This window comes from Kryptolebias marmoratus, linkage group LG1 (genome assembly GCF_001649575.2).
Source record: "Kryptolebias marmoratus isolate JLee-2015 linkage group LG1, ASM164957v2, whole genome shotgun sequence".
Classification (NCBI taxonomy): Eukaryota; Metazoa; Chordata; class Actinopteri; order Cyprinodontiformes; family Rivulidae; genus Kryptolebias; species Kryptolebias marmoratus.
The window spans coordinates 415,675-434,462 of NC_051430.1; the positions used below are offsets into that span (position 1 = coordinate 415,675).

At 39.8% G+C, this 18,788-nt stretch overlaps 1 protein-coding gene across 2 annotated transcripts in view; it reads left to right on the forward strand.

Annotated features, from left to right (window-relative positions):
* Positions 1–7,627: 7,627 nt before the first annotated feature.
* Positions 7,628–18,788, forward strand: part of LOC108249986 (protein crumbs homolog 1) — a 99,263-nt gene continuing 88,102 nt past the window's right edge. For both annotated transcript variants that reach the window (XM_017439662.3, XM_037978478.1), the window contains exon 1: positions 7,628–7,881. In XM_017439662.3, coding sequence (XP_017295151.1) covers positions 7,812–7,881 — 70 coding nt within the window. In that variant the 5' untranslated portion in view covers positions 7,628–7,811. The remainder of the gene's footprint in view (positions 7,882–18,788) is intronic.

An 18,788-nucleotide genomic window follows, 5' to 3' on the forward strand; every position in this document is an offset into this window, starting at 1 on the left:
CAGCTCTTCAAGGTACAGATGACCAGTCACCCCCCCAAGAACCAGACTCACACAGTGACACTTCACATCCTTGTAAATAAAATTTTTCTATCTGATTATCTGTTCTCCTGGTGGTGTTCTGTATGTGGGTAAAGAAACTGGATTCCAACATGACAGAAGGAATAGTCCCCACCACATTTTTTTGACACAAATAACCTACACAAAATTGAAAACAACCAAAACAAATGTTTGTAACGAGCATTTGAAGTAGATGAGGGCAGAGGTGTTGCCATGATGAAATTCTATCGCTCTTCATGTCTGTCAGTGTTGAAATAAGCATTGAATAAAGTCTTATCTTCTTTCACTCTTACAGTAAGTTTGTTAATACAGAACCTTTTTGTCCTCCTAAACAACAATTGCTTGTTGTTTAGGATGTTATCCTCTTCGGTGTCAGAGGTTACCAGCACTTAAAACCCAAGTCAAGTCCTCTTGACTTTTGTGTTTCTGCCATTGTGTCCTGGACACACTGATGATCAACTAGACATTTGTCATCCTGTGGTTTTGGTACTCTCTTACAATGACTGCCTTGGTTTTCCCCACCTCCTATTCCTGATCCAGTATTTCAATATCTTTAATAAAAGCTCCTGTGTTGACTTGGGGGGGCAGAGCTTTGATTCGGAGCTTCCCCATTCAAACCTGGGACTCTGATGTTAATTCTTAATTGTCTTTAATGCTTTCTATATATTCTATATATATGCTCTCTATATTTTATGCACAATATATAAATAAACCTGTTTGAGTTTCATCTAACAGTGCCTGGAAATTATTTTTCTGTCCCAACAGCTCCAACTTTGGAAGAACATGAGCAGAGGTTCATGAAAGTTCTGCATCGGCTGAAAGATTTTGGGCTCAAGTTGTCTTTAGAGAAGTGTGTGTTTTTCCAAAAAACAGTTAAGTATTTAGGCCATGTTGTGTCTAAACATGGTGTTCAAACAGATCCTGACAAAATTGAGGCTTTAAGATCTTGGCCAGTTCCAAATAACTTAAAAGAGCTGCGCTCATTCCTTGGTTTTGCCGGTTATTACCGTAGGTTCATTGAAGGATATTCTATCATTGTTAAGCCCTTGCATGACTTAACAGCTGGGTATCCACCTATGCAAAATAAATTAAAACCTACCATCAACAGGGATCAGTACTTGAACCCCAAAGAGCCATTTTTTGGTCTTGGAATAAAACTTGCCAGGAAACTTTTGACACTCTCAAAACCGAATTTACTTCAACTCCAGTCCTTGCTTTCGCCAACCCTAAAAAACCATACCTTCTCCATACAGATGCAAGCTCCATCGGGTTGGGTGCTATCTATACCAGGAACAGTAAGGTGAAAAGATAGTGATTGCATATGCCAGCTGTGGACTATCAAGATGTGAGTCCAAGTATCTAGCACATAAACTGGAATTTTTAGCTCTAAAATGGGCCATTACAGAGAAGTTTCACGATTATCTTTATGGTACTGACTTTACTGTAATTACTGACAGTAATCCTATTACATGCATACTCACCTCAGCCAAGTTGGATGCATACAGCTGTAGATGGCTGTATGCTTTGTCTCCCTTTTCATTTAAAATCCTATATCGAACAGTCAAGCAGAATCTTGACGCCAACGCTCTTTCTCTGAAACCCCATGGTGAACTTACAATGACCTGAGGTCTCAGAAGGAAAGAGAGAGGATCATAAAGTTTGCGCAACATCATCTGAATGAACTTACAGTTATGACCATTGATCAGCATACAGTGCAGGCAATTTGTGATCAGCAGCTAATTTACAGCTCTAAGAATGGAACAATTTCCATTGCGCTAGTCAAGGCACTTTCAGCAAAAGCTAGCTCTGTGACACATGCCCCTTTTACATGGGCTCTAAAGGTCCAGGCTCCACTCTACTCCGCTTGCTTTGCGTGCGTTTCCATCTGCATTTTTTCAAGGCCGGTCCCTGCTTCGGAGTAGGACCAGCCGGGTCAGCCCTGCTTTGGTGGGTGGCACAAGCTTAGCTCCTGTTCACTCATTGGTCATGGGTGTGACCTGATGCAAGCATAAAGAGCGAACAGTAGGAATATAAACAACAGCGTTAGCTTACCCTGCAACGTTTAAGCCGTCTGTCCCCCAGCTGAAGGCGCTGTAAAGCCTGAAATCTCTGGTGGATAACAGCTGTCCTACTCCGGGCAAGAATTGCAGCATCCAGAGCATTTCTTCCACTGTGCCTCTGTTCTTGAAGTCTCAGGAGAATCCCCATAAGTTTAAAAAACAGCAACAACACAGGGCCAAAGTTGTCCATAGCACTTCTGTTGTTTGCACAACTGGCGCCAAGTTTTTGTAGCGCAACCAAAACTTGCCCCCCCCCAAATTAAGAGGAAAACAGAAACTTACAGATAAATGGGAGTTGGACATCTGTTGTGAAAAGAGCTGGAGAATTGCCAGTATATGCCATTCGTCCAGAAAAGAAAAACAAACCCCTTCAAACTGTACACCGTGACTTGCTGTTGCCCTGTAGGTATTTACCTATCTGTACCCAATCGACATTGCCATCCAGTACCAAAGAAATAAAAAGAACAGCATCACCGAATCTTTCTGATGAAGATCGTGCACAGCTTCAGTCAGAAGGAGAGGATAATGATGATTTTATACCTAGTATATGGTATCATCATTGTTATGACATACTGAACGTGACAAATTCTTTTTTTTTAAAATTCTGGCCCAGGTACTAAATTAGATACATATCCAATGTTTTTCAAAGCGACCTCAGTCTTCATGGTCATGGCTGGGATTTTGTAAGTTTTTTTTTTGTTTGTTTTGTTCTTTTTTAGTTTCTGCTGCCACGTCAGCCCCTTGCTTTTTGTTTCTCTAAAATAAATATATTTTTCAGTTTTTTCAAACATGAGTCTGCATTGTAGGTTCCTCTGATTTCAACCTGACATTGTGTGACGTCACACCTTCTACGCATGTGGGTTGCTTCAGGGCCATAGGCTGCTCACACTGAAGACGGGCGCATTTAAAATACGCTGCTCAAAAAAATAAAGGGAACACTAAAATAACATCCTAGATGTGAATGAATGAAATATTCTCATTGAATACTTTGTTCTGTACAAAGTTGAATGTGCTGACAACAAAATCACAAAAATTATCAATGAAAATCAAATTTATTAACCAATGGAGGCCTGGATTTGGAGTCATGCACAAAATTAAAGTGGAAAAACACTACAGGCGGATCCAACTTTGATGTAATGTCCGTAAAACACGTCAAAATGAGGCTCAGTATTGTGTGTGGCCTCCACGTGCCTGTATGACCTCCCTATAATGCCTGGGCATGCTCCTAAAGAGTTGGCGGATGGTCTCCTGAGGGATCTCCTCCCAGACCTGGACTAAAGCATCTGGCAACTCCTGGACAGTCTGTGGTGCAATGTGATGTTGGTGGATGGAGCGAGACATGGTGTCCCAGATGCTCAATCGGATTCAGGTCTGGGGAACGAGCGGGCCAGTCCAAAGCTTCAATGCCTTCATCTTGCAGGAACTGCTGATACACTCTAGCCACATGAGGTCTAGCATTGTCCTGCATGAAGAGGAACCAAGGGCCAACCGCACCAGCATATGGTCTCACAAGGGATCTGAGGATCTCATCTCGGTACCTAATAGCAGTCATGCTACCTCTGGCGAGCACATAAAGAGCTGTGTGGCCCTCCAACGAAATGCCACCCCACACCATTACTGACCCACTGCCAAACCAGTCATGCTGAAGGATGTTGCAGGCAGCAGATCGCTCTCCATGGTGTCTCCAGACTCTGTTACATCTGTCACATGTGCTCAGTGTGAACCTGCTTTTATCTGAGAAGAGCACAGGGTGCCAGTGGCGAATTTGCCAATCCTGGTGTTCTCTGGCAAATGCCAAGCATCCTGCACGGTGTTGGGCTGTGAGCACAACCCCCATCTGTGGACGTCGGGCCTTCATACCATCCTCATGGAGTCGGTTTCTAACAGTCTATGCAGACACATGCATATTTGTGGCCTGCTGGAGGTCATTTTGCAGGGCTCTGGCAATGCTCCTCCTGGTTCTCCTTGCACAAAGGCGGCGGTAGCGGTCCTGCTGCTGGGTTGTTGCCCTCCTACGGCCTCCTCTTCTGGTGTACTGGCCTGTCTCCTGGTAGCGCCTCCAGCCTCTGGACACTTTGCTGAAAGACACAGCAAACCTTCTTGCCACAGCTTGCATTGATGTGCCATCCTGGATGAGCTGCACTATCTGAGCCACTTGTGTGGGTTGTAGAGTCCATCTTATTCTACCACAAATGTGAAAGCACCACCAACATTCAAGTGACCAAAACATCAGCCAGCCAGCAGGGTATCTGAGAACTAGCATAGTATAATGTTGATGTCTTGGACTTTGTTCTTATGGCAAAAACAAATAAAAAAGGGTTTACACTCTGCAGGACCTCAGTTTTGGCTGATTTATTTACACCAGGTGATGTTTTGAGCACAGCTCTTTACAAGTCAGATAAAGAGCTCGTCAATCCCTGTTTTCTGTTTTTTGCCATATTATTTTCTACATTTAATGTACCTGTGCCAAATGTTTCAAAGTATGTGTGATCATCTACTAACACATCAAATTTTGGCTCAGTATCTGTAAAATAATTGAGTTATAGCCAAGGCTGTGATAGCCATCTTGAATAGGTTGAGTCAAAAAGTTAATCAGTTTTACATATAATTATTTTTGAGTTTCATTCAAATCTGTCCATTGGGTTATGAGATATTTTGCTAATGAAGCAGCACTCAGTCAAATGTACAAATATAAAAGTGTGGATTTGCTATTAATCACTCCTTCACATATTTGTATATTGGTTGCTGCAAAATCTGGAGTTAAGAGAGCTACGTTCTTAACACCCTCTGTCTTCTTAACCCCCACCTCTCCCTTGTCTAATGATGATTAAAACCTTTGGAGTTGTTGTAAATGCAGCAGGTTGGAGTTAAGCTTGATGCTAGGCTTACAGTTGGGGGATGGGGGCGTATGAGTGAATGAAGGGGGATGGGGTAAGTAAAACAGTTGTCTAGCTTCCAAAGGGGCCTCCACCAACCAGATAGGTGCTGGATAAGCTCCCTTCACCCCCTTCTCTCAGAGGTCGGGGGGGTGGTGGTGGTGGTGGGGGGGGGGTGTTTTTCATTGATCCTACATTCATACCATATTAATTCTGAACTGGACTCCCATGTTCAAGACTAGACTCAACAAATTATGCAAATTTTTGTGAAAACTCCCAAATAAATCTGTTTTATATTTAATATAAAGTTTTTCTGTTAACACTTAAAAGCTAAGAACACTTAAGAACATCTGAAGTTTGAGTGATTGGTTTAGGTTAGGGGGAATTAAATTGAATTACCCTTTAGTCATCCAGCTTTGTCTAAGCTGAAAAGCATCAGAAACTTGTCACAAAACAAGATGCCACATATCAGATGTTTCATTCAACTAGCCTAAAACTAAAATATTGTATTAAGATTTTTGGAAGTTTTTTTGGGAACTTGGGAATGTAATACCAGATGAAAAAAAAAAATAGCGTGGAAGATTGTGGTGTTGTTTATGTGTGGTGGTGGTGAAGTTGAACTTCAAGTGAACTGAATTCAAATCTCAAAAAATTGACATTCCATAAATGTTATTTAAGCCCTATTTGCACGGGATTTGTTTTACCTAGGTACCATATGTAATTAATCAATTACTCCCCAACATCTGCTTTTTATATGGACATTTGCATGGGATATCCGAAGCCTGAGATTTTTCTGAAATTTACAGACAATCTTCCGGATATGATGTTAACGCGCTGCGTATTGTGTAACATCTGCTTACGTGAGTTGACGTTAAAACTACTTTTCAGGCTACAGGTACAACTCTGTGCTGTGTTACTGCCAGCACTAGTCAGCTGTATCATAGGCTACAAACAAGAAAATTATTCTTACTGCACAGACCAGTGATGCATGATGTGAGCATGTGATTTTTCTCTTTCTCTTCAGCCTTTTTTTTATGGTGACCATTATGGGTCGATAGGGTTTTGCTGGCTTGGGACACAAAAGGTTATCTATGCACTCTGATGCAGCCTCCATCACCAAAAGCATATAAAAATGTGCCCAGGAAACAAAAAAACGCCTAATTACGTATCGGATCCTGTTTATTTCTGTCCAAATCACAGAGATACCATCACAGAACCTCAGAGTTCAGAAAAATATAGTAGGTAATTTGCAGGGAAATTTTCACTTTTTTAAAAAATTACTACATGGCCGATTTGCATTGAATTAACAACACAGACAATCTCCATAATTATTACAGATAGCATGTGGTCCTTAGGTAAAACTAATCCCATGTGAATAGGACTTTAGTCAATAATTTCTGAAGTGCGTGATTTGTAGGGCGGAGTTGCTGTCCTGAGTTCATGACGTGCGCTGTGCCCCGGCCGGCCAAGAGTGCTGCTACTGTCCGATTGTTTACTAGTGGAAATGAAAGAAGAAGCCTTTTTTGAATACAAAGAAATGCGGGAAGAATTTGTGAATCTTTAGATTTGGATTCTGATGATCACCAGGACCGTCATGGCCGACAAAACAACATGCATAACAACCGAGTTGGGAACGTGGAACAGTGAGAACCTGTTACCCTCAGATCATTGTCATGACATCAGCACATGACAAGACAAATCAACATAAAGACAGCAGGAGAGAGCTAATGTTGCTAACTCAAAGCTAACCCAATGCTAACTGGATGCTAACTTGTAAACAACATGAGCACACTTCAGAGTAGCCTTCATAAACTCTCACACTAGAGTAAACTAATCAATAGTAGTTTCAGACTATGACACTTGTTTAATCACAAATGAATTGTCTATATTTTTTCATCAATAACAAACTGCTCTGAATCACAAACTGATCTCAGGCTGTTGGCCTGTAAGCAGCTCATACCTTATAATGACAGAGCACATTCACGTCACGTATGAAGTAAAACATTCTGTTTCTCCTCTCCTTCTCTGTGGTAATGTTCTCCTTTCCATTTGCCTTTCTTTTAAAATTAAAAATAGTACTGCTGCTGGCAAAAGGTTCTGTTTTTTTGGCATGAAGCCAGTCCACTGCAATAAGGAGGGTCGGAGCGGTGCTTCCTTTTGATGTGATCTGAACCCGAGTTCTGATAGTAATTCCCACATCGGAGCTTATGGATCCAAATCTGAGAGAGGTTTTTATCTTTCGGGAAGCCAAAAAATGAAACTCCAGTAGTATTTTCTGGCCAGTTCGAACAATTATTTCCAACGAACTGAACTATATTGTACTGGTATTCATCTACTCACTGATGAATGGCTGAATGCTCTGAGGACATCACACATCAGGGGCAGGGCACAAAAAAAAGCCAAAAACACTGAAGTGTTCAATGTTTAGTATTAATTCAGTCTAAATGTTATGAACAGAAGTTTGGTTTCCTTTTTTGTACTAACACGCAAAACTGCAGATAAATGTGAACAAATTATTACTGTGAGTGAATCAGGTAATAATCCGTAACTCCATTCCATGTTTTACTTCCCTCACTCTGCTGGGGTGATTACTCTACTTCACTCCATCCCATCCCAGCTTGGTCCCTTGGGATACACACACACCCCAACACACTGACAAACTCCAAAACTCTTCCTCAGACTCGGAGCCTCAGCGGTTTGGCAGAGAGGTGTTGGTTGTTGCTGTACCTTATAAGGTAGGAACAGCCTGCATGGAAAGCCGGTACCCTGACATCATCACTGTGCAGTGAGTGGAGACACCAGCAGCCTGGAGTTCACCATGTGGTGTTGGAGATTTTGGTCCAGATACCAGAGGACAGTGATGATCACTATGATGATGGTCAAACTGGGTAAGTTATTCCCTGAAAGAATGCCATCACGGCATGTACAGCTGTGCTTCACATCAGAGCAGCTGATGTTCTTCTGATGTTTTGTTCTTCACACAAGAACAGTTTGAAACTTTGCCAGTTACCTTGTTTGTGTGTGTGCTTGAAACAACTAATAAATCACACTGTAAAGGATAGCTAGACTGCACATAATAAACTAATAAAATCTGCCACAAGCATCCACAGTCATGTAACTTATTCAAAGAAGTAAATATCTTATGAAAATCTAACAGCTTTGTTAAATTTTATTATTACTATCATCAAATAAATAATAACTCCCTCATGATTAAAATCAAAGATCCAGTATTCCTTAAATGCTGACTTTTATTTTAAGGTTTTATATCAAAATGTTCTTGTGTTGAGAAATAACGACGTTATAGACATTTTAGTCAAACCTTGAAAATAATGTTATGAGCAATCTCATTCAGAATCATGATATGTCATGCCCAGGGTGTGTGCTGTGAACAAGTCTCAGCTACTACCAAATCAAATTTTAGACCAGAATCTGTACATTTGACTCTGTTATAGCCATTTTTGTGTTTGATAAGGTTGACAAACTGTGGCATCCATCTTGATCCCCCAGTTATAGCTGTACACATAATGATTATTTTCAGAAATTTAATTGAAATACAACCAGTAGTTCACAAGATATTTTGACATAATAGAAACACATACAGATGGCCAAAAACATGGTCATCCACCTTCACCTTCCAGCCATGGGTGATTGTGAATGTCTAAAAATATACTGCAGTAGTCAGGAATTTCATATATATTTTAAACAAACAATAAAACTAACAAGCTGAATTACAAAATAACTAACATCTTAAAAGTTTTGTCATTTAAAAAAATCTTAAATGTTTTTAAAAGATAAAACAGCATTTGTCCTTAGTTGTGCAAGAGATTTGTCATTCTGTACCCAAAAATAAGCTAGTTTAACATTTTCTGCTTCACTTCTGACTCTGTGGTGGAAGCAAAATCTCCAGCATGTGTAGTCCATACATAGGGTTTGTGTGTGTGGGTGGGGGGGTGGGGCTTCTAACCCATTTTTCCCGCTTCCTCCATTTGTGTGAATCATCTGAAACTGGTTTAAATGGTGGCACGCCAACTGCATGGAATGGCTCTGCATGGCTTTGTCAGGGGCTACCATGGTAACAAGCTGAGCGTCTGGCTGCACTGTTTTTTTGTCTCAGCTCTGAATAGACGGGGGTCGATGGGTATTAAGAAGCATAGAGAGAGCCCTAGCACTTTGCTCAGATGTTTTAAAGGAAAACATACTTAGATGGGAGGCAGGACTCTGTGCTGAGACAAAAACAAGACTGGGAATGTAAAAATAATGATGACAATTTAGAAAACTGCCTAAAAAAATATAGAACTGTTACTTTTAACAAAAATCTCCTTGCATTCTTTCAAGGAATGCAAATGGCCCACTGCCTTTCATGCCAGAGCTTTTGACTAAGATCATCTTATGATGAGATAAAACAGAGTTATAGCTATTTTGATCTATGTAAAAGGCAGGCACAATCGCATGCAATATTATGAGATCTTGCGCAATCTGTTTGTACTTGGATTATGTGCTGAGGATGACTCTACTACCACACAAAGTTGTATTTCAATATCTGCAAAATTGGCAGAGATATAGTAATTTTTGTGTTGGCTAAGGTGGATTAGCTGTAGTACCAATTTTAAATTGGGGTAACTTCAAAAGTTAATAATATATATTCAATGATTAATTTTTTAGTTTTACTAAAGTCTGTCAATAGGTTCATGAGATATAATGCTAATATAAACAGTATTGACTCATACAGGCAATGCAAAGTTTATTCAGAAATGTTACACAATGTGCAGCAATTAAAGTATATGTTCTGAATGACTCTCAATTACTACCAGACCAAATGTAAAAATGATAGATTTATAGCTATTTGTGTTTTCTCATTTTTTTTACCAGTGGGAACCATCTTGAATTTTAGTTGATTCCAAATGGCAATGAAGTGCAGTTGTGCAAGATTTCAAGATTTAATTTCTACAAGTTTAATTAAAATCCATCTAGTGGTTTATGCTATATTGAAAAACAGTTCTGGTGCAATTAGTTAGTGCTCAGAATATATGTTAGTCACAACTGCTATCACAACCAGCACAATCTAGCTCAATATCTGTAAAACTTCCTTATAGACAGTTTTGTGTTTGCTAAGGTTTCTTAGTTGTGGCAGCCGTCTTACATGATGTTGATTCCGAAGGTTGTAGATGTTGATGTAGTGATTATTTTAAGTTTCATAAAAAATCGGTTCACTGGGTTATGAGATATTCTGCTAATAGACACAACCAGAAATCAACAGAAGGTTTAAGAAAGCAGATTCAGTCTTTCCCACAGGCCTCTTGCTGTTGAGTGCTGTCATCTCCAGATGATCCACACAGAGGAGACAGGTGTGTTTGTCACATCAGTCTCAACCTTCCAGTGTCTACAGATGGTGGGAACTGAAAACCAGTGATCCATGATGACTGTTTTAAAATGTTTCTCAGTTGTCTGCCAGTAAAAAGTCATGTCTGTTGAGAAAAGAAAGTTTAGAGAACCGGTTCAAGCTGGCAGAAGCAGCTCTCATTCTTTATAAGCTAACTATATTGAAAAATAACTTCATAATGAACAAAGCCTGTGTTGTGGCTCCAATATACATCCAAAGCTGTGTGAGCACTCACACAGAAAACAAAAGGATGTCCGTCTCAGACTGACTGAGTCAGGGAGGATTTGAGCATTTTTTCGTATAAAGCCAACCAGCCACCTGCTGTGGAGCCTTCGGAGCACAAAACTGATCCCTGGGGGAGCTGCCAGTCTCGTGGTGATTCAATAAAATTCCTCTGAGCTCAACATGCTTGTAACCAAAGGGGTGGGGTTGCTGCCCCGTCTCTGGGATTCACAGCGTTGCTGGACCCTGTGTTGACTTTGTGCTGTGACTCTGAATTATATATATATATATATATATATATATATATATATATATATATAACCTTTTTAAATAAAAAAAAAAGCATTCCTTGAAGGAATACATATTTCTCACCACCTTTCATGCTAGAGTTTGAACTAAAATCATCTTGTGTTGGGATATGATGACGTTATGGATGTTTTGGTGAAACATTGAAAGTAACGTTATGCATGATCTCATGTGATTTTACAAGATGTTGCGCACAGACTGTGTTTTGAATAGGTGTGGGCTGGTATGAAATGTTGACGGTATGATAATGTTGAGCAAAAACAACAGTTTTACAGTAGTAAACACTTCTATTTATAGCATTTTTATTTATGATTATATAATGATGATCAAGACTAAATTTATAATTCAATCACAAGTACTGGGATTATTACTTTCGAGAGTCAAAAGGCTTTTTTAAAATAGTAATTGTTTTTACAAATCATAGTGGACATTAAAGCCATAGTTCAAGGTGTGCTTCCCGTTAAGAAAAAAGAAAAGGGAAAACAACAACAAACAAAGCTGTTGTTTTATTTTATCAGCTTCACAAGATACATGGCATATGGAGGGAAAATCTTGACATAAGTCGAGAGTGCACATATTCGATTTGCAAGCAGGATTTCATCTCTTGCTTTCAAAACTTTTAACACTTGCACTCAAAACTTCTGCCCCTAGGGGGCACGGGAATTAAAAAACAGTGCCTGACTAAGCATAATGGACAGGTTTTTAACCCCATTTTGGACAGAGGCTTTTTTAAAAGGTATTCATGATAGCAAAGTTGCATATTGTTCCAAATAATAAAAATAAAAGAAATATGTTTGAAATAACACTGAGAGGAAAGAATACTCTTCTACAGTATAGAACTAAAAAAAAAACCCAAAACAGTTACACAAAAGTGTTTCACTGTAAAGATGGTTTGTAGTTCGTTTTGTTGCAACCTGAAGTGTGAAATAAACTTCAGTGGAGTTTGAAAACAAAATATGTGTTTATGTCTGGTTGAATGTTGTGTAGGCCCAGTTGTTTTTTTTTCTTTTTTTTTTCGGTGGGGGGGAGGAGTATTGTAATCCATAGGGGGCCCCAGAAGAAAATCTTTGGGAACCACTGGTTTAGAGGAATATCCCCCTTGGCTACTGTACACAACTGAATGACAGTTTGTAGCAACAAATCTGATACATGTCTGGTCCATAGGCATAAACTAATAGACTAAGTGTGCCCCCCTTCTCTCCCTGAATGTTTTCCGTATTGTAATTTTGGAACCACAGTCTACATGCTAGTAATTTGTGCAACATGTACTGTAAGGCTTACAGTCTATGCCTTAGACCATAGGTAGTGAATGATACTCAGCAACTACCACACCAAATCTTAGCTCAATATCTGTAAAATTGTAGTTATAGCCATTTTTGTGTTGGTTAAAGTTGCTTAGCTGTGGCAGCCATCTTGAATGGACATGACTCCAAAAAGTAATAAGTTGTAGATATACATCCAATGACTACTCTGAGAGTTATAATAAAATCCCCTAGTTCACATGATATTTTGCTAATGCTACAGACAAACACACATACCAACAGGGTGAGCAAAAACATTATCACCTTTACGCTTTTGGTGGCAGACAACAAAAACAACAGTTTTACGGTTAGCTTAGTTACAATAAGACTACCTTTGTAGGTTATTCTTTAATTTAAAGGGTAGCTAAAAGAAATTGTCAAATTTTAATAGTTTTGCTGTTTTAGTTTTATATCTTGTAGCTCTCATACAAAAGCCCAGTATTTACAAAAGCAAATAGTCAGTTGAAACTGAAGTTTGGTTTAAGAAACAAGGAGAAAACAGCAGCTGGGAGAATTGTGTGTGTTTATGATTATAATGGAAAATGTTACTGTGTGATGGTGTGACTCATTGTTTTTGTAGAGGTATAGGGTCAGCAACTGGGCATATAGTATATTTACACCTATTTATCTCTTGCTCAGGCAGAGCAATATGTTCTTAAAAATAGAATCTTTTTCTGTTTGTTTTGTTATGACTAGCATTGAAAAAAAATATAAAAGGTGTCAGTGGTATACAAAACACTAACATAACTAAAAAACAAACAGGATTTGTTCTATTTAAATCTGTACAGCTCATAAATGAAATTTTAGGAATAAAACACAAGACTTGCAATGTAGATGGTATTTCACTGGTAATAATGACGATGGGATTTAAGTGAAACATGAGAAAAACCCAACCCTCTTTGGTATGGAGCCAGATCGGTCTCATATTCCTGCACAGACTAAGATCCACAGATGCAAAAGATTCTCAAATGCACAGGACAAGATTCACAAATGCACAGGACGATCCACAAATGCACAGCACAAGATTCACAAATGCACAGCACGAGATTCATAAATGCACAGGTATCGGATGTTGTGCAGCTGGAAGGGTTTTTACTAAAGCCTTTTTACTTTTGGACATTTTGTTATGATGCGTAACCATGACAACAAGTGTTAAATGTGAAGAAACCTGAAAGTCCAGTCATGGCCAAAACCAAGCAGAGCGCTCGTAAATCCACTGGAGGTAAAGCTCCCAGGAAGCAGCTCGCCACCAAAGCTGCCCACTATAGTGCCTTGGCCACCAGCCGAGTGAAGAAGCCTCACCTCTACAGGATCGGTACCGTGGCTCTCAGGGAGATCCACCTCTACCAGAAGTCCACCAAGCTGCTCATCCAGAAGCTGCCCTTCTAGCACCTGGTCCAGGAGATAGCCCATGACTTCAAGACTGACCTGCGCTTCTAGAGCTTGGCAATCATGGCTCTGCAGGAGGCCAGCTAGGCTCACCTGGTGGGAGTCTTTGAGGACACAAGGACCGAGGACAAATCGGGACAGACCGCTACAAGAGACCCTTCCTGCCCACAGCCATCAACTCTTTAACAAAACCAGGATTATGAGCTACAACAATGTTTAATTTCCCTTTGGGATAAGTAGTTTTGAATTTGAATTTGACAAGATCCACAAATGCACAGTACAAAATCCACAAATGCACAGTACGAGATTCACAAATGCACAGTACGAGATTCACAAATGCACAGTACGAGATTCACAAATGCACAGGATGAGATTCACAAATGCACAAGACGAGATTCATACTTACGAGCTCATTCTGGCCTGTGGGTGGTGCTGCGTTTGTGTGTGAATTTTGAGACTCTAGAGATGTCTACATCTCTGCTGTTTGTAACAAACCAAACTGTGTGAAAATTGGGTAAAGATTCAGAGAGTTCTGATTATTTTAGTTGGACATACAGCTTCCTCAGTACAAAGAAATGAACTGGGGGGCGCGTGAAGGACCCAGCCAAGATGGCGGCTGCGCCGATTCATCAGCTCCAACAGTCTCCGAGGTGTCTATGTAAACAATATACGGTGGTTTGTTGTTTGCTCGCGCTGCTAACCAAACTTCCGGATCACCTGAACGCGACCAAATAAATATTAAAATCAAATTCTGTCCTGCTGCCCCTTTTTTTGATTTTGTGTTTCCGATCTTAGCCTAAAAGTGAAAAACGAAAAAACAGGCATTTATTTGTTTTTGGTGTTATATTAAAAAACAAAAAAACAAAATAACCAGTCTGTTTTTCATTATTTGATTTTTTATAGCCAATTGAAAATGGAAAGAACGAATGATACACAAATTCTGATATTCACAAATAGCGCAATTTTAATATTTTTTCCTTTCTTCAGTTTCTAACTGCAGTCAGTCGCTCCTTTTGAAAGGTTTACCGACACTGGCTTAAGCGTAAGTTATGTCCCACTTGGGGAGCGTCCTTAAAATTGGCTGAAACAGGTAAACTATCTGATTGGTCTATCTGATCGTCCAATCAGATAGACAGTTTCTTAAAAAAAGAATTTTGAGACGTCAGGGGAGTCTCAAAATTCACACACAAATGCAGTGCCACCTACAGGCCAGAATGAGCTCCTAAGTGTGAATCTCATCCTGTGCATTTGTGAATCTCGTCCTGTGCATTTGTGAATCTCGTCCTGTGCATTTGTGGATTTTGTACTTTGCATTTGTGGATCTTGTCCTGTGCATTTGTGGATTTCTTCCAGTGCATTTGTGAATCTTGTCCTGTGCATTTTTGAATCTTTTGCATTTGTGAATCTTAGTCTGTGCATTTGTGGATTATGAGACCGATCTGGCTCCATACTTTTGAGGTTGTTAGTTCAGACACACTTCACATTAAAAACATTATTCAAAGACTGGTCCTAGAAAGTTGGGCTTTACATGTCCGAACTGACATTTTGATGTACCATATTTTCCAGACTTTAAGGCAAAAGCCTTCAATTTTCTCAAAACACAGCAGTGTGCCTTATAATTCAGTTAATTATATATATATGTAAGAAGTTGTAATCTTTTAGTACGACTTTGGTAAACTACAAAGCTGCACATCAGGCCCCCACATACTCGGGCGTACTGTGCGTACTCCGTGAGCTGTACGGACTCTGGGCGAACTGCCCACGGACCGTTGAGACTTCATACTTGAGCGTACAGATTGCTTAAAATTCTCCCGTGACAAATTTAGGTTATGGCGTCACCGGATGAGCAGGAAGAGATCGCTTGCCTCTTAGCTTTAAAAAAAGCAAAAGAAAATAAGGTGCCTTTATTCCTGTTTCTTTAACACCAGGGCAGTCACCACACACCTGTCAGTGCTGCACAGAGAGCAGCAGTCATGCTGCGCCCTGGCGCCGATTCTAACCTGAGAGCGGCTGGTGTCACACACAAAACAGTTCTATGTGAACACTGTTTCTTGCTGGGCAGTTTATTGTGCAATACCGAGTACATGTATGCAGTCATAAAGGCCCGGTCCCAATACTCGCACTACCCCCTATGCCCCTCTATGAAGCCTGTACTCAGTCGAAGTGCACAGAAGGGCTTGTGTGCGCAGATTACAAGCATGTAAAAATTGGAAAATTGGGACAGTACAGGTTATGTCATCGACTTGCGCCTTTGCGTCATAACTGCGACATCCAACAGGGCGGGACCGGTCCCGGTTTTCGTATTTTAAGAAGGTGCCAGTACAATTTTAGAAGTACAGTTTAGGTATTTTTGCTTTCCAACGTCATTGCAGGAGATATTTGGTTGTTCAAATGTGTTTTGTTATGACTTACTGAATACGGAGCAAAGTTTGATAGTATTCACACATGTATAGCAGAGTGAAACAACAATTATTTCAATACTTTACATTTAAAAACTGCTTTTTTCATGACAAATGCAGCTTGCTCTGTCACCACTGCCATTTTTCTGCCATTTAATTCAAAAGCGTTTAATTTATTATTCATTGTTAATAAAGATAATAATAATAATAAAAAAAATCAAAACGTCACATGCAGCGATGAATTGTGAGTGAATACTTCGTCAAAGTCCACCTGGATGCGGGCTTAGGCGAAGGCCGGATGTAGTATACAAAGGGGGCGGGGCTAAAGAGCACTCCAGAGAATTGGGACACACTACGCAGTCAAACCCTTCAGTATGAACGCACACTTGAAGGACACAAGGGTGGAATGAGGGTGCAAGTATCGGGACCGGGCCAAAAATTGATCTTTGCGCGGACGTTTTCCAATGGATGTCCGCTTCGAGTCCACATTGAGTCTGCCTCGAGTATGCACGGACTTCCGCAGAGTGAAGTACACCCAAGTATCTGGGGGCCTTTACGTCAGTGCAGTATTCTCCAAAAAGACAGGGCTGTTTTGTTTCAAGTTCTGCACCTAGCACTTTGGATCACCTTGCTGCTGAAAAGTGCTATATAAATAAATTTCACTTCACTTCACCTAATGCACCTTATAGTCCAGTGCGCCTTATATATGGCAAAAGTTCGAAAATGAACCTTTCATTGACAGTGCGTTTTATAATCCAGTGTGTCCTATAGTGCGGAAAATACGGTAGTTAATGTATTTCATGCAATTCCCGTTTAAGTTTTAGGATTTTTACAGATCTTTCCATGGAATATTCAACTGACTATTGATGTCACACTAACTTTTGAAATGTCTAAAATCTGTTTTTTGAAAAGAGTTTCTTTTACTCCCACAACTTTATTTTGTACATATACAAATTAAACATCAAAACAGGTATTTTTGTCTTCTTTCACCCAGTGTGTCTCTCACTGATTTAGGACTTAGGATTTTCTTTCATACCCCCAGAATACAGCAAGTGGCACTATTTTGCTGTCCTTAGCTTTTAGCTGTGGCTTTGCTAACTTTAGCTTTTATTTTGCTTGTTTAACTTCAACAACTTAGTTGCACCTCCAACAAATTTCAGCAGTCATTCAACGTTCAGGATTCATATTGCATTTTCATTGAAAATGTAAATTTTTCTAGTTAACTTGGCAGTCAGGTAGTGTGTGATGGCCATAAAAAGTCATTTGTAGCAATTTTAAGATTTCAGATTTAGCAGTCAGGAAGAAAGAGACACAAATTTCAAAGTTACAAATGTAGGTTCACATACTTATCATTGCATCTTTTATGATTCTTTTGGATGGATCTCTTTAAAAAAGAAAAGAAAAATGCACATGTAGCTGTTTTGCCAAAGCATTGTTAGGTGAACCACTTAGTACTGTATATCTCAAGTATTGTATCCTATCATACTAATATTATACCAGATCCTCTTAAAAAAAATATCTCCTCTGTCCCTGGATGTGTTCTGAACTTTGTAAAACTGCTTTTTTCTTTTGTGCCCCACAACTTATGAATCATGTTCAAAACCCCATCAGCTTTCAGACACTTCCTTCTCTTAACATTTTTAAAGGACTTTTAAAAACTGCACAAAAAAGTACTTGTTTCTCTAAATTTTAACAGGTATTAACAGGTATTAGAAAGAATTGGCCTTAATTAGTATAATTTTAGTCCTGATATTGTTTACGTTTTGACCCATGCTTCCTTTTATAATTTTATGCAAATGTGTTCTTTGTATTGTGATATAATTGTTCTTGGTTTGTTTTATGCTGCTTTCTTGAGCAGGCCTCCCTGGGGGAAGAGATGATTTATTGTCTTTACGTTGCCCTGCATTGGACTTGTGACCGGTCCAGGATGTATTTCGCCTGTCACACAGTGACTGCTGGAGAAGATAGGCACGAACTCCCCATGACCCGAAGAGGAGAAGTGGATAAAAAAAATAAATGATAGAAAGATAGATAGATAGATAATAAAGTTAAGACTGCTGAAGCAAAAGTATCTCAAGTGGATCTTCTCCATGCTTCCCTCAGCAAGTGGGGTGGGTGAGTGATGTGTTAAACCATGTCCCCCACCTCTTAAGAGTCATGCCGAGGTTTCTGGAAAATGTCAGCAGTTTGATCAAAACATCCTTCTACCTGCTAACAGGCAGTGGCTCTGCTCAGTGTTACTGCTGGGTTAAGATGCCAGTACCAGTCAGTGGCTGGTATCAACCCTGTTGGGCTGTAACCATGATCTATGAAGTGTTTTGTGATGGGGTGGGAGGTGTGTGGATGTAGGAGGAGCTGTTATCAACTCCCTGGAATGTGTGAGGGGTTGACTGGGTCTGGACGGAGGGGTGAAGAGTGAGGAAACATTGGCAGGATTCACGAGATTACAGCAGGAGCAAGTTAACAGACATGATTTGAAGCAAATCCGTTTCACAGGAGTCATGGAGGGAATCATATGTGCGGAGGAAGAGAATAATGATTAAAAAAACATTAAAATTACCTCAAGGGAAGAAAAAAGAGAGAGATGGCATGAAAAGATGATGTAATGCCTAGAAAAAAACATTACAGCTTAACTTGAGATAAGGAGGAAGGCACACAACAAAACACAGCCATCTTTAAAACTTCACTGTCACAATGTATAGGTCAGTGACAATGTGTCTAATGTGCATATTTACTAGACAAATCCAACAATACTTCAAAAAGCTATCAAAGTTGAAACAGAACTAAAACACTTCTAT